Genomic DNA, 12,009 nt, shown 5'->3' with positions numbered 1-12,009 from the left:
CGTCCATGCAAGAGGTAGTTTTTCTTTTTCCTTTTTTTTGGTCTTCAAAAAAAAAAAAAAAAAAAAAAATTTACTTGATGATGCATGAATAGACTTAGGATGTTTTTTATTTTAATTTCTAATGTTGTTGCTATGAGTTGCATAAACTTTGTTAAAATATGTCTTTAAATAATTCTCTTGTTGTTATGATTTTCCTTTTAAGTTTCAAAATTTTTCTCATTAATAAATCTTTTTTAAAACTAAAAAAAAATCTGTATCTTCATTAAATACAGATCTGAAATTTTTTACACATAAAAACAGATATGTATTTTCATGAAATAAAGATCTGAAATTTTTTACATATCAAAACTGATTTGTATTTTCATTAAATATAGATTTGAATTTTTTTACATATCAAAACAGATCTATATTTTCATTAAATATAGATTTGAATTTTTTACACCTCAAAACTGATTTGTATTTTCATTAAATACAGATATGATTTTTTTTAACATCAAAACTTATTTGTATTTTCCTTAAATACAGATTCGATTTTTTTTTGAAGAAAAATTTCATTTGTCACAAAAATAGGAGATTTTAGAACTTAAAAGAGGGAGTCAAAAGTTGTGATGGTTTGTTTAATGCATGTAACGTAGATTTATTTCATGGGTGTAGTCCTCTTCTAAAAAAGTCTTTTTTTCTCATCTTATTCATAAAAATAAAAATAAAAATAAAAAAATAGATCTTATTTTCTTCCTTACAAATCTAGATTTTCTTACTTACAAAATGGATGTGATTTTTTAACATATAAACCATTTTTTTTTTTTTTACTTTGTTTCAAAATAGATCTGATTAAAAAAAAAATTTAAAAAAACTAAAAACAAATTTTTTTTATTCACCAAAAATAGATTTGATTTTTCTTTACAAAAGTTTTTTTTTTAACCTATACAAAAACAAATCTAGTTACTTTTTAATGAATCAAATCAAATTTTCATTTACAAAAGCAGATCTGAATTTTTCTTTAAAAGAAGAGGGCACATTCATAAAATAGATTCATGTGAATCAGTTTTGGCTAAGTTTGTCATGTATGCAACATATCATTCATATCATGCATAAAGGGTATATTGGTCATAAGAGTCTAGAAAACCAGACTCTGTCGGAGTGGAATGGGTGCCTAACACCTTCCCATTTCGTAACCTAACCTCCGAACTTAGTTTCTTTTGGATTGGTAGACCTAGACTTTGTCTTTCTTTTTATTTTTTGGGTAGATTGTAACTAAGACAAAAAGTCATGTAATTCTTTGGTAGATTGTAACTAGAACTCCAAACCTTGTAATATTCAATCTATCAAGTTTGTATTTTTATTCAATTAATGACAATGAAACTTTTTGGTCATGTAAAGTTGTATGTAATTTTTTCTTATTTTTTTGTATAAAAAATAAGTAGAGACTCCACACCACTTACCCAAAAAGGGAAGTGCCCTTGAAAGCACCTAAATCTCTTTTTTTGAGAGCACCTGAGGATTTGCAGTCTCTCACACCCACCTTCCAACAACATCCCTTCTTCAGTATTGGTTGGGCTACCAGGGGACTTTTCCACACATAAGAGCTATTGGGCACATCTGAAAGCTTCCAAAAAAACTGCATCGTGGAAAGTACTTGGCTTTGAAACATCCATACACCAAAGAGTCTTTTCCCTACAATAACCTCCATCCTTGATTGGCCAACATTGCTAGGTTGAAGTTCCGTATGTCACGAAATCCCATTCCACCTACTTTCTTAGGTTGAGCTAGTGCATTCCAGCTCTTCCAATGGATTTTTCTTTCATTACCAATCTGCCCCTACCAAAACCTTGCACTCATAGCATTAAGGTCATTACATAGCTTCACCAGTAGTAGGAAGACTCCCATAGTATATGTAGGGATAGATTGCACCACTGCTTTGATAAGAACTTCCTTCCTTACTGTAGACAACAGTTGTCCCTTCCAACCTTGGATATTCTTCCATGCTCTATCCTTGATGAATGAAAAGGTTTGAAATTGGCCTGGCCTACCAACGTGGGTAACCCCAAATAAGATTCAAACCTATCCACCTCCTGAAGCCCTAAATCCACCTTAATTCTCTCCATCTATTCCATGGGTGTGTTACTGTTGAAATAAACCGAGGATTTATCAAAGTTAATGCATTGGCTTGGCGAGGTTGCATATGTCTGCAACAGTTCTGTAATAACCTACACGTCCTCTTGATTAGCCCTGCAAAATAATAGGGAGTCATCCGCAAATAATAAGTGAAAGATGCATGGTGCTCTTTTACAAACGGCCACCCCATGGAGGCACCCTTCATCCTGTGCTCTAGCCAGTAGGGATGAAAACCCTCTGCACATAGAAGGAACAAATAAGGTGATAAGGGGTCACCCTGACAAAGCCCTTTTGAGGGGTGAATATTACCATATGCCTTTCCATTGATGCATACAGAAAAGGAAGCAGATGTCACACAGCTTATAACTCTATCAATCCACCTATCTTGCTAGCCCAATTTAGACATAATACCCTTCAAAAAGCTCCATTCAACCCTGTCATAAGTTTTGCTGATATCTAGTTTAAAGCTAGAGAGCCTTTTCTACCAGATCTTCTATTGTGCATAGCATGCAAAGTTTCATATGCCACCAACACATTATCAGTAATCAAGCGACCAGGAATAAAAGCACTTTGTAAAGGAGAAATCAGCTGGGGAAGAATCATCTTAAGTCTATTGGCCAAGACCTTCAAAATAATTTTGAAAATTACATTGCAAAGACTAATAGGTCTATAATCTATAATTTTCTTTGGTGACTTAATTTTGGTAATAAGAATAATAGGAGTATAATTTATTTTAGGCGGCAGGATACCAAAATTCCAGAAATCTAACACAATAGCAATCACATCATCACCTACAATATGCCAAAATTTCTGGTAAAAGAGAGCATTCATACCATCTGGCCCAAGAGCCTTTGTTGGTCTCATCTGGAATAATGCTGCTTTAATTTCTTCTATAAAATATTCACTAGACAAAATTTCTAGCATATCTGTGGTCACTTTATAGGGTATTGTTCCATTTTGTTGCATTCTTCCATTTTGTTGCTGCCACTTGAACTAAAAATAGACCCAAAGTAATCAACTGCCACTCCAACCATTTCATCCATCTCCTCCACCCATTTATCTTGCTGATCTCTAATTCCTTGAATAAAGTTCCTTCGTTGTCACTGTGAAGCCGTGGAATGGAAAAATTTAGTGTTCTTGTCTTCATATCTAAGCCAAGGAATCCGAGAGCGTTGATGCCAAAAAATTTAATGCATAAGGAGCAACGCATCAAGTGGCTTGCTAGCTTCCAAAAAATTTGCCCTTGTCTCCTCAAAAGGCTCACAGGTATTTAGGATCTCTAACAGATTTTGTAATCTTTTTATTTCTTCAGTATTTGGGTTTGTCTTTGAAGAACCCCACGCATGAAGGTCAATCACACAACTCGCTATTTTTTCTTTAATTATAGACATGGCCGAATCTACCCTTTTACCCCCAGCAGTCCACGCCACTTCCACCATTCTTTCATAATCATCCCATAGTAACCAAGCCTCCTCAAACTTAAACTCGTTCGCCCCTCTACCTCTCAACCCATGGTTTGCCTTGGTTTGTAAGATAAGTGGGGCATGATCCGAAGCATGAGAGAATAAGTGTGTAATTGTGCTCGCTGGAAAGCTCTCCCTCCACCCAGAGTTTGCTATTGCCCGATCCAGCTAATCCTTTGTGTTAGCATTTCTTGGTCTTTAATTATTCCATGTAAACAGATGGCCACGGAATCCTATATCAACCAAACTACATGAGTCCAACGCTAATCCAAAGTCCTCCATCTACTTATACGATGGTGGGTGCCTGCTTTGCTTCTCTGATGAGAGTAAAATAGCATTAAAGTCTCCAATGCAACACCATGGCTCATCAACCATTGTGGATAAGTGTGACAAGAGAGCCCAAGATTTATGTTTTTGGCTAGCATCGGGCCAACCATAGAATCCTGTCAAGTACCACTCAAACCCATCCTCATCCACAACTTTAGCCAAAATATGATTCTCCGTATAGCTAACCACATCCAATTGCACCTTTGATTTCCAAATCAACGCCAATCCTCCCCCTGTGTTCGGTTTCTTTACTATCAATTTAATTCTGAAATGGTAATTCTTTGCAATGCTTGTAAAATCCTTCCTTATCTAGGCGAGTCTCCATCAAGAAACACACCTTGGGAGCTTGATCCCTCATAAGTTTGCGAAGGCCTCGAATTGTCCAAGGGTTCCCAAGCTCTTGGCAGTTCCAACTTAACAGTCTCATTGTGCCTGGCAAGGATGCTCATGCACCCTCGCCATTTCGCTATCGTGTAAACCTCCACGAATTTTTTCACATTTTTTCGTGTGCCCCTTAGCTCTGCCTCACATTCCTCTCCACTATGCCACAATCCTCATTTTTCCAGTAATGTTAGAGGTTGTTGGATTGATAATTCCTACCCAACAACCATACGGGCCAACCTAGTCCATGTGGGCCTATTTTTTGAAGTCTTCGGCCCATCACATGTCCTATTCTTCACGTGTGCAAACCCCTCATGCATCATGTTGCCTATCACTTTCAAACTTGCTTCCTCTTTATTCCCCTCAAATAAGGAAATTAATTCCTGTGAGCTGTTACCTTTATAACCCGATGCCCCCCATTCCATAATTGTATCAACACACGTTGAAGCCTTAGGGACATTAATCACATAAGCTGGAACCGTCCCGATATTATCGCTTTTTCCTTTTCCACTTTCCTCGTGTTCACTAGGGTTTGCGTGGTTGTTATCCTCTTCTGCCGCCACTCCTTGGCTGGCAGAGTTCCAACTTCCTTCATCTACCATCGTATCACTTCGAAGATTCTTTCCTTGATTTGCCCACTATCTTCCCCCACTTGCCTTCAACCACTCGCCATATTTCCATGGTGCTTCCTTACTATTTTTTGTGAGAGCAAAGTGACTAGCATAATGCTTAAGATCATGCCCTAGTAAACCACAGTAGTGGCAAAACATTGGTAGTCTCTTGTACTTAAATGACACCCAAATCTTTTTTCTATTCGAACCAGCTAAAATAAATCCCCGTCTCATTGGTTTCGATATCGGGATAGCCACCTTAACTCTCATCAACAAATTTTGCAAGTCCTGCCTTCGGCACTTCTCTACTTCTTCAACCACTCCCAAATGACTACCCACCTACTCTGCAACTTTGGGACAGGCCATATCAAACGGTGCTCCCCATATTTGCACCCATAGGGAGGCCAAATCAAACTGGACAATTTTCGCCGTCATCCCTGATTGCCATTTATGCAACATTAGGACTTGGTTGTCAAATGTCCACGGACCTCCTTTCAACACCCGCTCAAACTCAAACTCTAGATCAATTTTAAATTGGAACAAATTAGTACCAACTTCAATGATTTGCAACCCATCCTCAAGCCCCCAAGCTCTTCTCAACATACTTTGGGCCGCCTTTTTGTTGAAAGGCTTGCATGTAAGGAAATTTCCAATCAAGCTTAGGGTGCAACTTTCAATTTCTTCTTGTCGACCCTCATTTGAAATAGCAATGACTTCTTCTTCCTTTGCAGTCAACTTCATTTTCCCCAAATTGTTGATAACATCCTCGGCCATCGTGACTGAAAAAAGTAACACAAAATTAATTTACCTTAAACAACATCAGAATTAAATTTTAAAATATTAATTTAAAAAAAAATCACTAACCATTATGTAAGATTTCGAGTGACTATAATTGGGTAGGATTTGATCTTCTAGGACTTTTGCTTGACTCCAACAAATAAAGAGGAAAAATGGTAAGAATGAAAATTCTCTAAATTGATAACAAGCCCTATTTGCAAAGAATAGGAAAATAGATTAGTACTGATGAGTCCAAATTGTAACGGCTTTGTCAGTCATAATGGACGAACCCAAGACACATTATGCATTTATGGCAAGCATTTATGCCAAAGAGTAACAGAAATAGCAATGGGAAAGAAGGCATTACACAAATCAAAACATTAGTTTGTAATGTATTAACTGTTACAAATAAGAATGAATGCAGAGATTTGTTGCTAATTAAAGACAGGATGACTATAAAGCCAGAGTGGAACAAAACCAAAAGGTACACAACTTTAATCCCAAAAATACTCCCAAAATTGAATTACATTGTGATATTCCAATTGAATTCCATCTAACTTTATCATTGGAGGGTTTTTGGCACACACCATACCTGTGTATCCACATTTCTTTATTTCACCTCTTATTGCACATTTGTCCATAGACAAATCCATCCTCAACATCCATCTGCATAGATGAGAACTCAACTAACGATTTTCTGCATCTTCAGTTTAGCGTTGAAGGGACACTGATCATTCAAGTCATTTCCCAAATTGACAAAAGAGATTTTCGTAGTGCAAGAAGGACCTAGAGTAAGCAACATAACAGATATAGGCTCTCACAGCCAATATAGCAGAGTTGACTTGCCAAAATGAAGAACTACGAAAAGCAACTGAGTCCTAGAATGAGGAACGATAATGGACTACAGAAAATTAGAATGAAGAGGAGCAACATCGAAGAATTGAATGAAAAAATAATGAAGAGGAGTCAAATAGTCAAATCAACAAAAGAACAAGGGCTTCAAAAGAAAATTCATCTAGAATGGAAAGCGAACTCCATAGCATGAGGAGAGAAATGGACGAACTCAGGAGTGCGGACAACTTGGAGGAAATTATTCGGAGAACAAATTTGTCATTCACCACTAAGGTGTTGAATCATCCTTTTCCACCAAAGTTTTGTCTCCTTCAACTCAAGTCATATGACGGTTTGAAAGATCCTTTGGACCACATCAAATCCTTCAAAACTTTAATGCACCTACAAATGACTCCGAATGAAGTAATGTGTAGAGCCTTTCCAACTATACCAAAAGGGGTAGCTAGAGTCTGGTTTAGCAAAATACCTCCAAGTACCATTGCAAACTTTAAACAACTCAGTAGGAGTTTTCATCATTTCATCGTAGTACAGTGATATAAGAAACCAACTAGGCATCTTCTCAACATTTTTGTAAAAAACATAAAAATCTTTGAGACAATACGTCACTTACTTCAATAAGGAGTTGCTACAGGTGAACGAAGCAAAAGACCAAATTATCCTAACGACCTTCCAGGCAGGCTTATTACCTAGGGATTTTTTTTTCAATCGCCAAAACCCCACCAAAGTTAGTAGTAAAAGTTGCTTTACAAAGCCCAAAAGTGTATGAACGCAGAAGACACAGTAATTAGAAAAAGAAATGACAAGTAAAAGGAATAAAGATGAAAGAACAAATCATCACCCTAAGAAGAAGAAGGAAACACAAAGCCCAAAGTAGACTTCAGTTGGAAAAAGAAACCTCCCAAATTGAAGGTCAAGGTTTACTAATTTTACCCATTTTATAATGCCAATTGAATAGGTGTTAATGCAGATAAAAGATGAATCGGCCTCAACCCATATTGGGTTTGGCAAAAGGCAAAGATAAAGCAAGTATTGCAGGTTTCATCAAGATCACTAACATCGCACCGAAGAATGCAAACACTTGAAAAAACAAATAGAGACCTTGATTCATCAAGGAAAGCTGAAAAAATTCATGCAAAAGACGGATTCATACGGATGACGGCAGAGAGATGGAAAGGATCGAGATCAAGAGACAAACAATACCAAGGCTCCCATAGGTGAAATAAGAATGATAGCAGACAAGTTAGTAGTAGGTGGACCCTCGAAATCTCCTAAAAAGTCATATTTAAGGAAAAGTGGGGCTAACATGGGGAGGACCTTATAAAGTTATGCTCGTCCATGGAACATAAAGTACTTAGAGAAGTACTATCAGTAAGAAACTTAGAAGAATTTTCATTTTTCTTTAAGTGTATTTCTATTTCTGTTATTTCCCATTTTAGCTAGGATTTCTATCCTTGGCAAATAAAGCGTGAAGAATAATATTATTCAGAAGATATCATTGTCAGTAATACATGACCTAAAAAGTTATTAATACATAACTTAATCGTCATTAATAAATGACCTAAAAAGTTATTAATACATAACAAATCCGTCATTAATACAGGCTTAGAAAGTTATTAATACATAATTTAATCGTCATTAATATATGACTTAAAAATTTATTAATACATAAAAAATCCTTCATTAATACATAACTTAATCTTCATTAATACATGACCTAAAAAGTTATTAATACATAACGAATCCGTCATTAATACATGACTTAGAAAGTTATTAATATATAAATAAATCATCATTAATACATGACCTACAAAGTTATTAATATATAGCTTAATCGTCAGTAATACATGGGTGTTGTTAATGGATGCTGACACAGCACCTGTTAATGTGATAAAATTTAAAATAAATTGTTCACGTTTTTTTTAAGGATATGGAAAAAACTGAATATGTATTAAATGTGTGTCAATTTAGATGGAGAAAGTCAAATCATTTTGCAAAATCACAGCTAAAAAGTAAAAAATTTTCCAATTTCCTATGTAGGGGAGATTTGTAATAGATCATAAATAAACCACAACTGGTTCATTAACAGGTGCTGGCCGACACCTGTTAACAAAGTCCTTAATACATTACCTAAAAAGTTATTAATACATAATGAATCCATCATTAATACATGACTTAGAAAGTTATTTATACATAACTTAATCGTCATTAATACATGACCTAAAAAGTTATTAATACATTGTGAATTCATCATTAATACATGACTTAAAAAGTTATTAATACATAACTTAATTGTCATTGATACATGACCTAAAAAGTTATTAATACATAACTTGATTGTCATTAATACATGACTTAGAAAGTTATTAATACATAACTTAATCATCATTAGTACACGACCTAAAAAGTTGTTAATACGTAACTTAATCGTCATTAATACATGACCTAAAAAGTTATTAATACATAACTAAATTGTCATCAATACATGACCTACAAAGTTATTAATATATAACTTAATCGTTATTAATACATGACCTAAAAAGTTGTTAACACATTACGAATCTATCATTGATACATGACTTAGAAAGTTATCTAAAAACATAACATAATCATCATTCAAACATGACCACAAAAATGGCTAAAAGTTAACACGTCATATTCAAAGATGAGGCAATCTCAACCCTACACATATCATAGGGACAAACAAAACGTCATCTCACAATAAATGCGAGTACATAGAATAAATGCGAGTACATAGAAAACGAAGAGACGAAATTTCCTTTATTTCTATCTTATCACATAGACAAAGGCAAGAATAAGGGGACAATTGATGAATCCAAATTCTAACAACTTCATCAGTTATAATAGATGAACCCAAGATATGTTATGCATTTCTAGCAAGCATTTATACCAATAAGTAACAGACAGAGCAACGGGAAAGAAGACGTCACACTAATCAAAGTATCAGTTTGTAACATATTAACCGTTACAAATGAGAATAAATGCAGAGATCTGTTGCTCATTAAAGACAAGATGGCTATAAAGCTAAAGAGGAATGGAACCAAAAGGTACACAATTCTAATCCCAAAAATAGTCCCAAAGTTGAATTCCATTGTTTAGGTTAAATTATTTCATACCGTTTGCATTGAAATCATGACTTTAAATGATTTTAGTTCAAAACATTTTTAACTGAAATCGTGATTGCAAAAATCGGTGTGCACTAGTATTTAGAACATTGGCATCAGTTGTGCCATGTGAAATGCCATTTTAACACACCAAAATCTATTGTATCTATTTTAGCACACCACTTTACGATACACCATGCATAAGATCTTCTATTATAAGATTAACCCATTAAAATAATATATCCATCACATTAAAAATTATTCTTTTACTGTGTCTCTATATTCTCCCTGCGTATAAACTCAACCCATAAACCCAAGAAAAAATTATTCCACGACCCAAATTCACCCATAACCACTAGCCTCCATGACCACAACTCAAATCCATCCAAATTTGCAACAAAATCATCACAAAAATCAACCATAATCACACAAAAAACAACCAAAATGCAAAACACTGCCTCTCATCACTAGAACACAACCTAACCACCACCACTACTCTAATGAACACAACACAAATCCATCGTGACCACCACCCACAACCCATAACCAACACCTAATGCCAATGCTCTAAATACTACTACACACCAATTTTTGCAATCACAATTTCTGTTCAAAATGCTTTGAATTGAAATCATTTAAAGTCACGATTTCAATGCAAGCAATATGAAACAAACATTGACCTATTCATTCTTATAAAATCTCAATACAAATTTAGTATCGTACATTGTTCTTATAATTAGTTTCATTAGAGTGTAATCATTAAAAAAAAAATTATACATGTCATTATTTGTTATTATATGTGTCATTTCTGGCCTCCCCTCACTGTGGGCGTGGTTACTTAGTAAAGTCAATGTCAAGTGAAGATCTTAACATGGTCTTAGTAATTAATTTACCCTAAACAACATCATTAAATCATAATAACAGATGAGTCAAATATGTAATAAACCCAAAGAAAATGAAATGAAAAGAGGGAGGGGTAGGCAATAGAAGGAAGGACGAGTCAAGTTAATTAGGTCAAATTGAGAATTTGTTGGAAAAGGTCAAGCCAAAATAGGAGAGCTAATCAGAGAAATCATGATTAGCAATTGATGGTTAGAGTAGAGACTTGGTGGCCTAGTGGTTGTGGTTGTGGTTGTGGAGCTATAAATTTTATTTATTTTTAATTTATTTGACCATATTCCCTCCTTTCCCCATTATCCCACACCCCCTTCTTTCGTTGACTTAGATGATGATTTTCATTGTAAGAGCAAATATTAGTCGTTGCTTTTTCTATTTAATAAGTTATTTTTCCTAAAAATATTTCTTGCTAAACACATTTTTGAAACTTTTTTTTTTTTTTTTAATCAAAACAAGCAGAACCTAAATACAACAATTATATTTCAAAGATTAAAATCCTCAAATCAAACTGCTTCTCTAAAGTATAAATTTTGACATTTTTTTTTTTTTTGGGTTTCATTTTTGTTTGGCCTCATTTTCTTTGTGCCTTTCCCATATGGTCAAATATATTAAATAAAAATAAAAATTATATTTAGTCCTCTTGCAGCTTCTTCCCTAGCCATATTACCTTGAGCCAATCGAACTGCTCAAGCCAATTATATTTATTTATTTTATATTCGCTAACTCAATTATATTTAATTGCCTTGAGCAATTAATACTGTGGAAAGTCATTTGCCATTCTTCGATCTTGGGGTACAGAGACCGTTATATCATATACAATATGGCACACCCATTTGAGAATATTAAAATTTCATGATTATATCATATTATCATTTATTTATTTATTTATTTTTATTTTTAGAATAGAGAGCCACTAGTTTTTTCGTTCACTCTGTTTATATATATATAACAACGCTCACTCTACTACTTGTGTTATTAAAACTTGGGAGCAAATTCTTAGAAGAATCCACAAATAACGTCCGCTTGCTTGAGTCAAAACTCATTTGCCAGAAGATATCGTTAGCTCCAAGCCTCCAAGCCTGTTTTCGAAGCTTACACCCTTTTAGATCAAACATGTTTTTCCATTTCTTTCGGAATAATACTTAAGTTATAGACTATTTTATAATATTTTTATAAATTATTAATGTGATATATTTTTATCAATTTTTATTTGGATTCATTATTAACATCAATTTTTTTTATACATATACCAATAATCACTTTTCATATTACCAGTTTGTAGTTTTAGTATTTCCTTTTTATTTAACATGGATGAACTATTTTATAATTAATATTTTATTTATTCAATTCACCGGTGTATAAAGTGTAATATCATTTAAATTTTCATTATTATTAGGCTGAAAAGCTTGATTTACAAAGAAATAAATGTAATTGGATGCGGTAAAAACAAAAATTAGAGAAAAG

General features: G+C 34.1%; 1 protein-coding gene across 1 annotated transcript; it reads right to left on the bottom strand.

Annotated features, from left to right (window-relative positions):
• Positions 1-5,236: 5,236 nt before the first annotated feature.
• On the bottom strand, positions 5,237-5,671 carry LOC115985176. The gene has a single exon (XM_031108138.1). It carries the CDS (start codon positions 5,669-5,671, stop codon positions 5,237-5,239), a length of 435 nt encoding a protein of 144 aa, XP_030963998.1.
• Positions 5,672-12,009: the final 6,338 nt, after the last annotated feature.

The sequence above is a fragment of the Quercus lobata genome, chromosome 4 (assembly GCF_001633185.2).
Source record: "Quercus lobata isolate SW786 chromosome 4, ValleyOak3.0 Primary Assembly, whole genome shotgun sequence".
NCBI classification, from domain to species: domain Eukaryota; kingdom Viridiplantae; phylum Streptophyta; class Magnoliopsida; order Fagales; family Fagaceae; genus Quercus; species Quercus lobata.
Note: the sequence above shows the minus strand (reverse complement) of the source record. Positions and strands in the feature narration are given on the sequence as shown.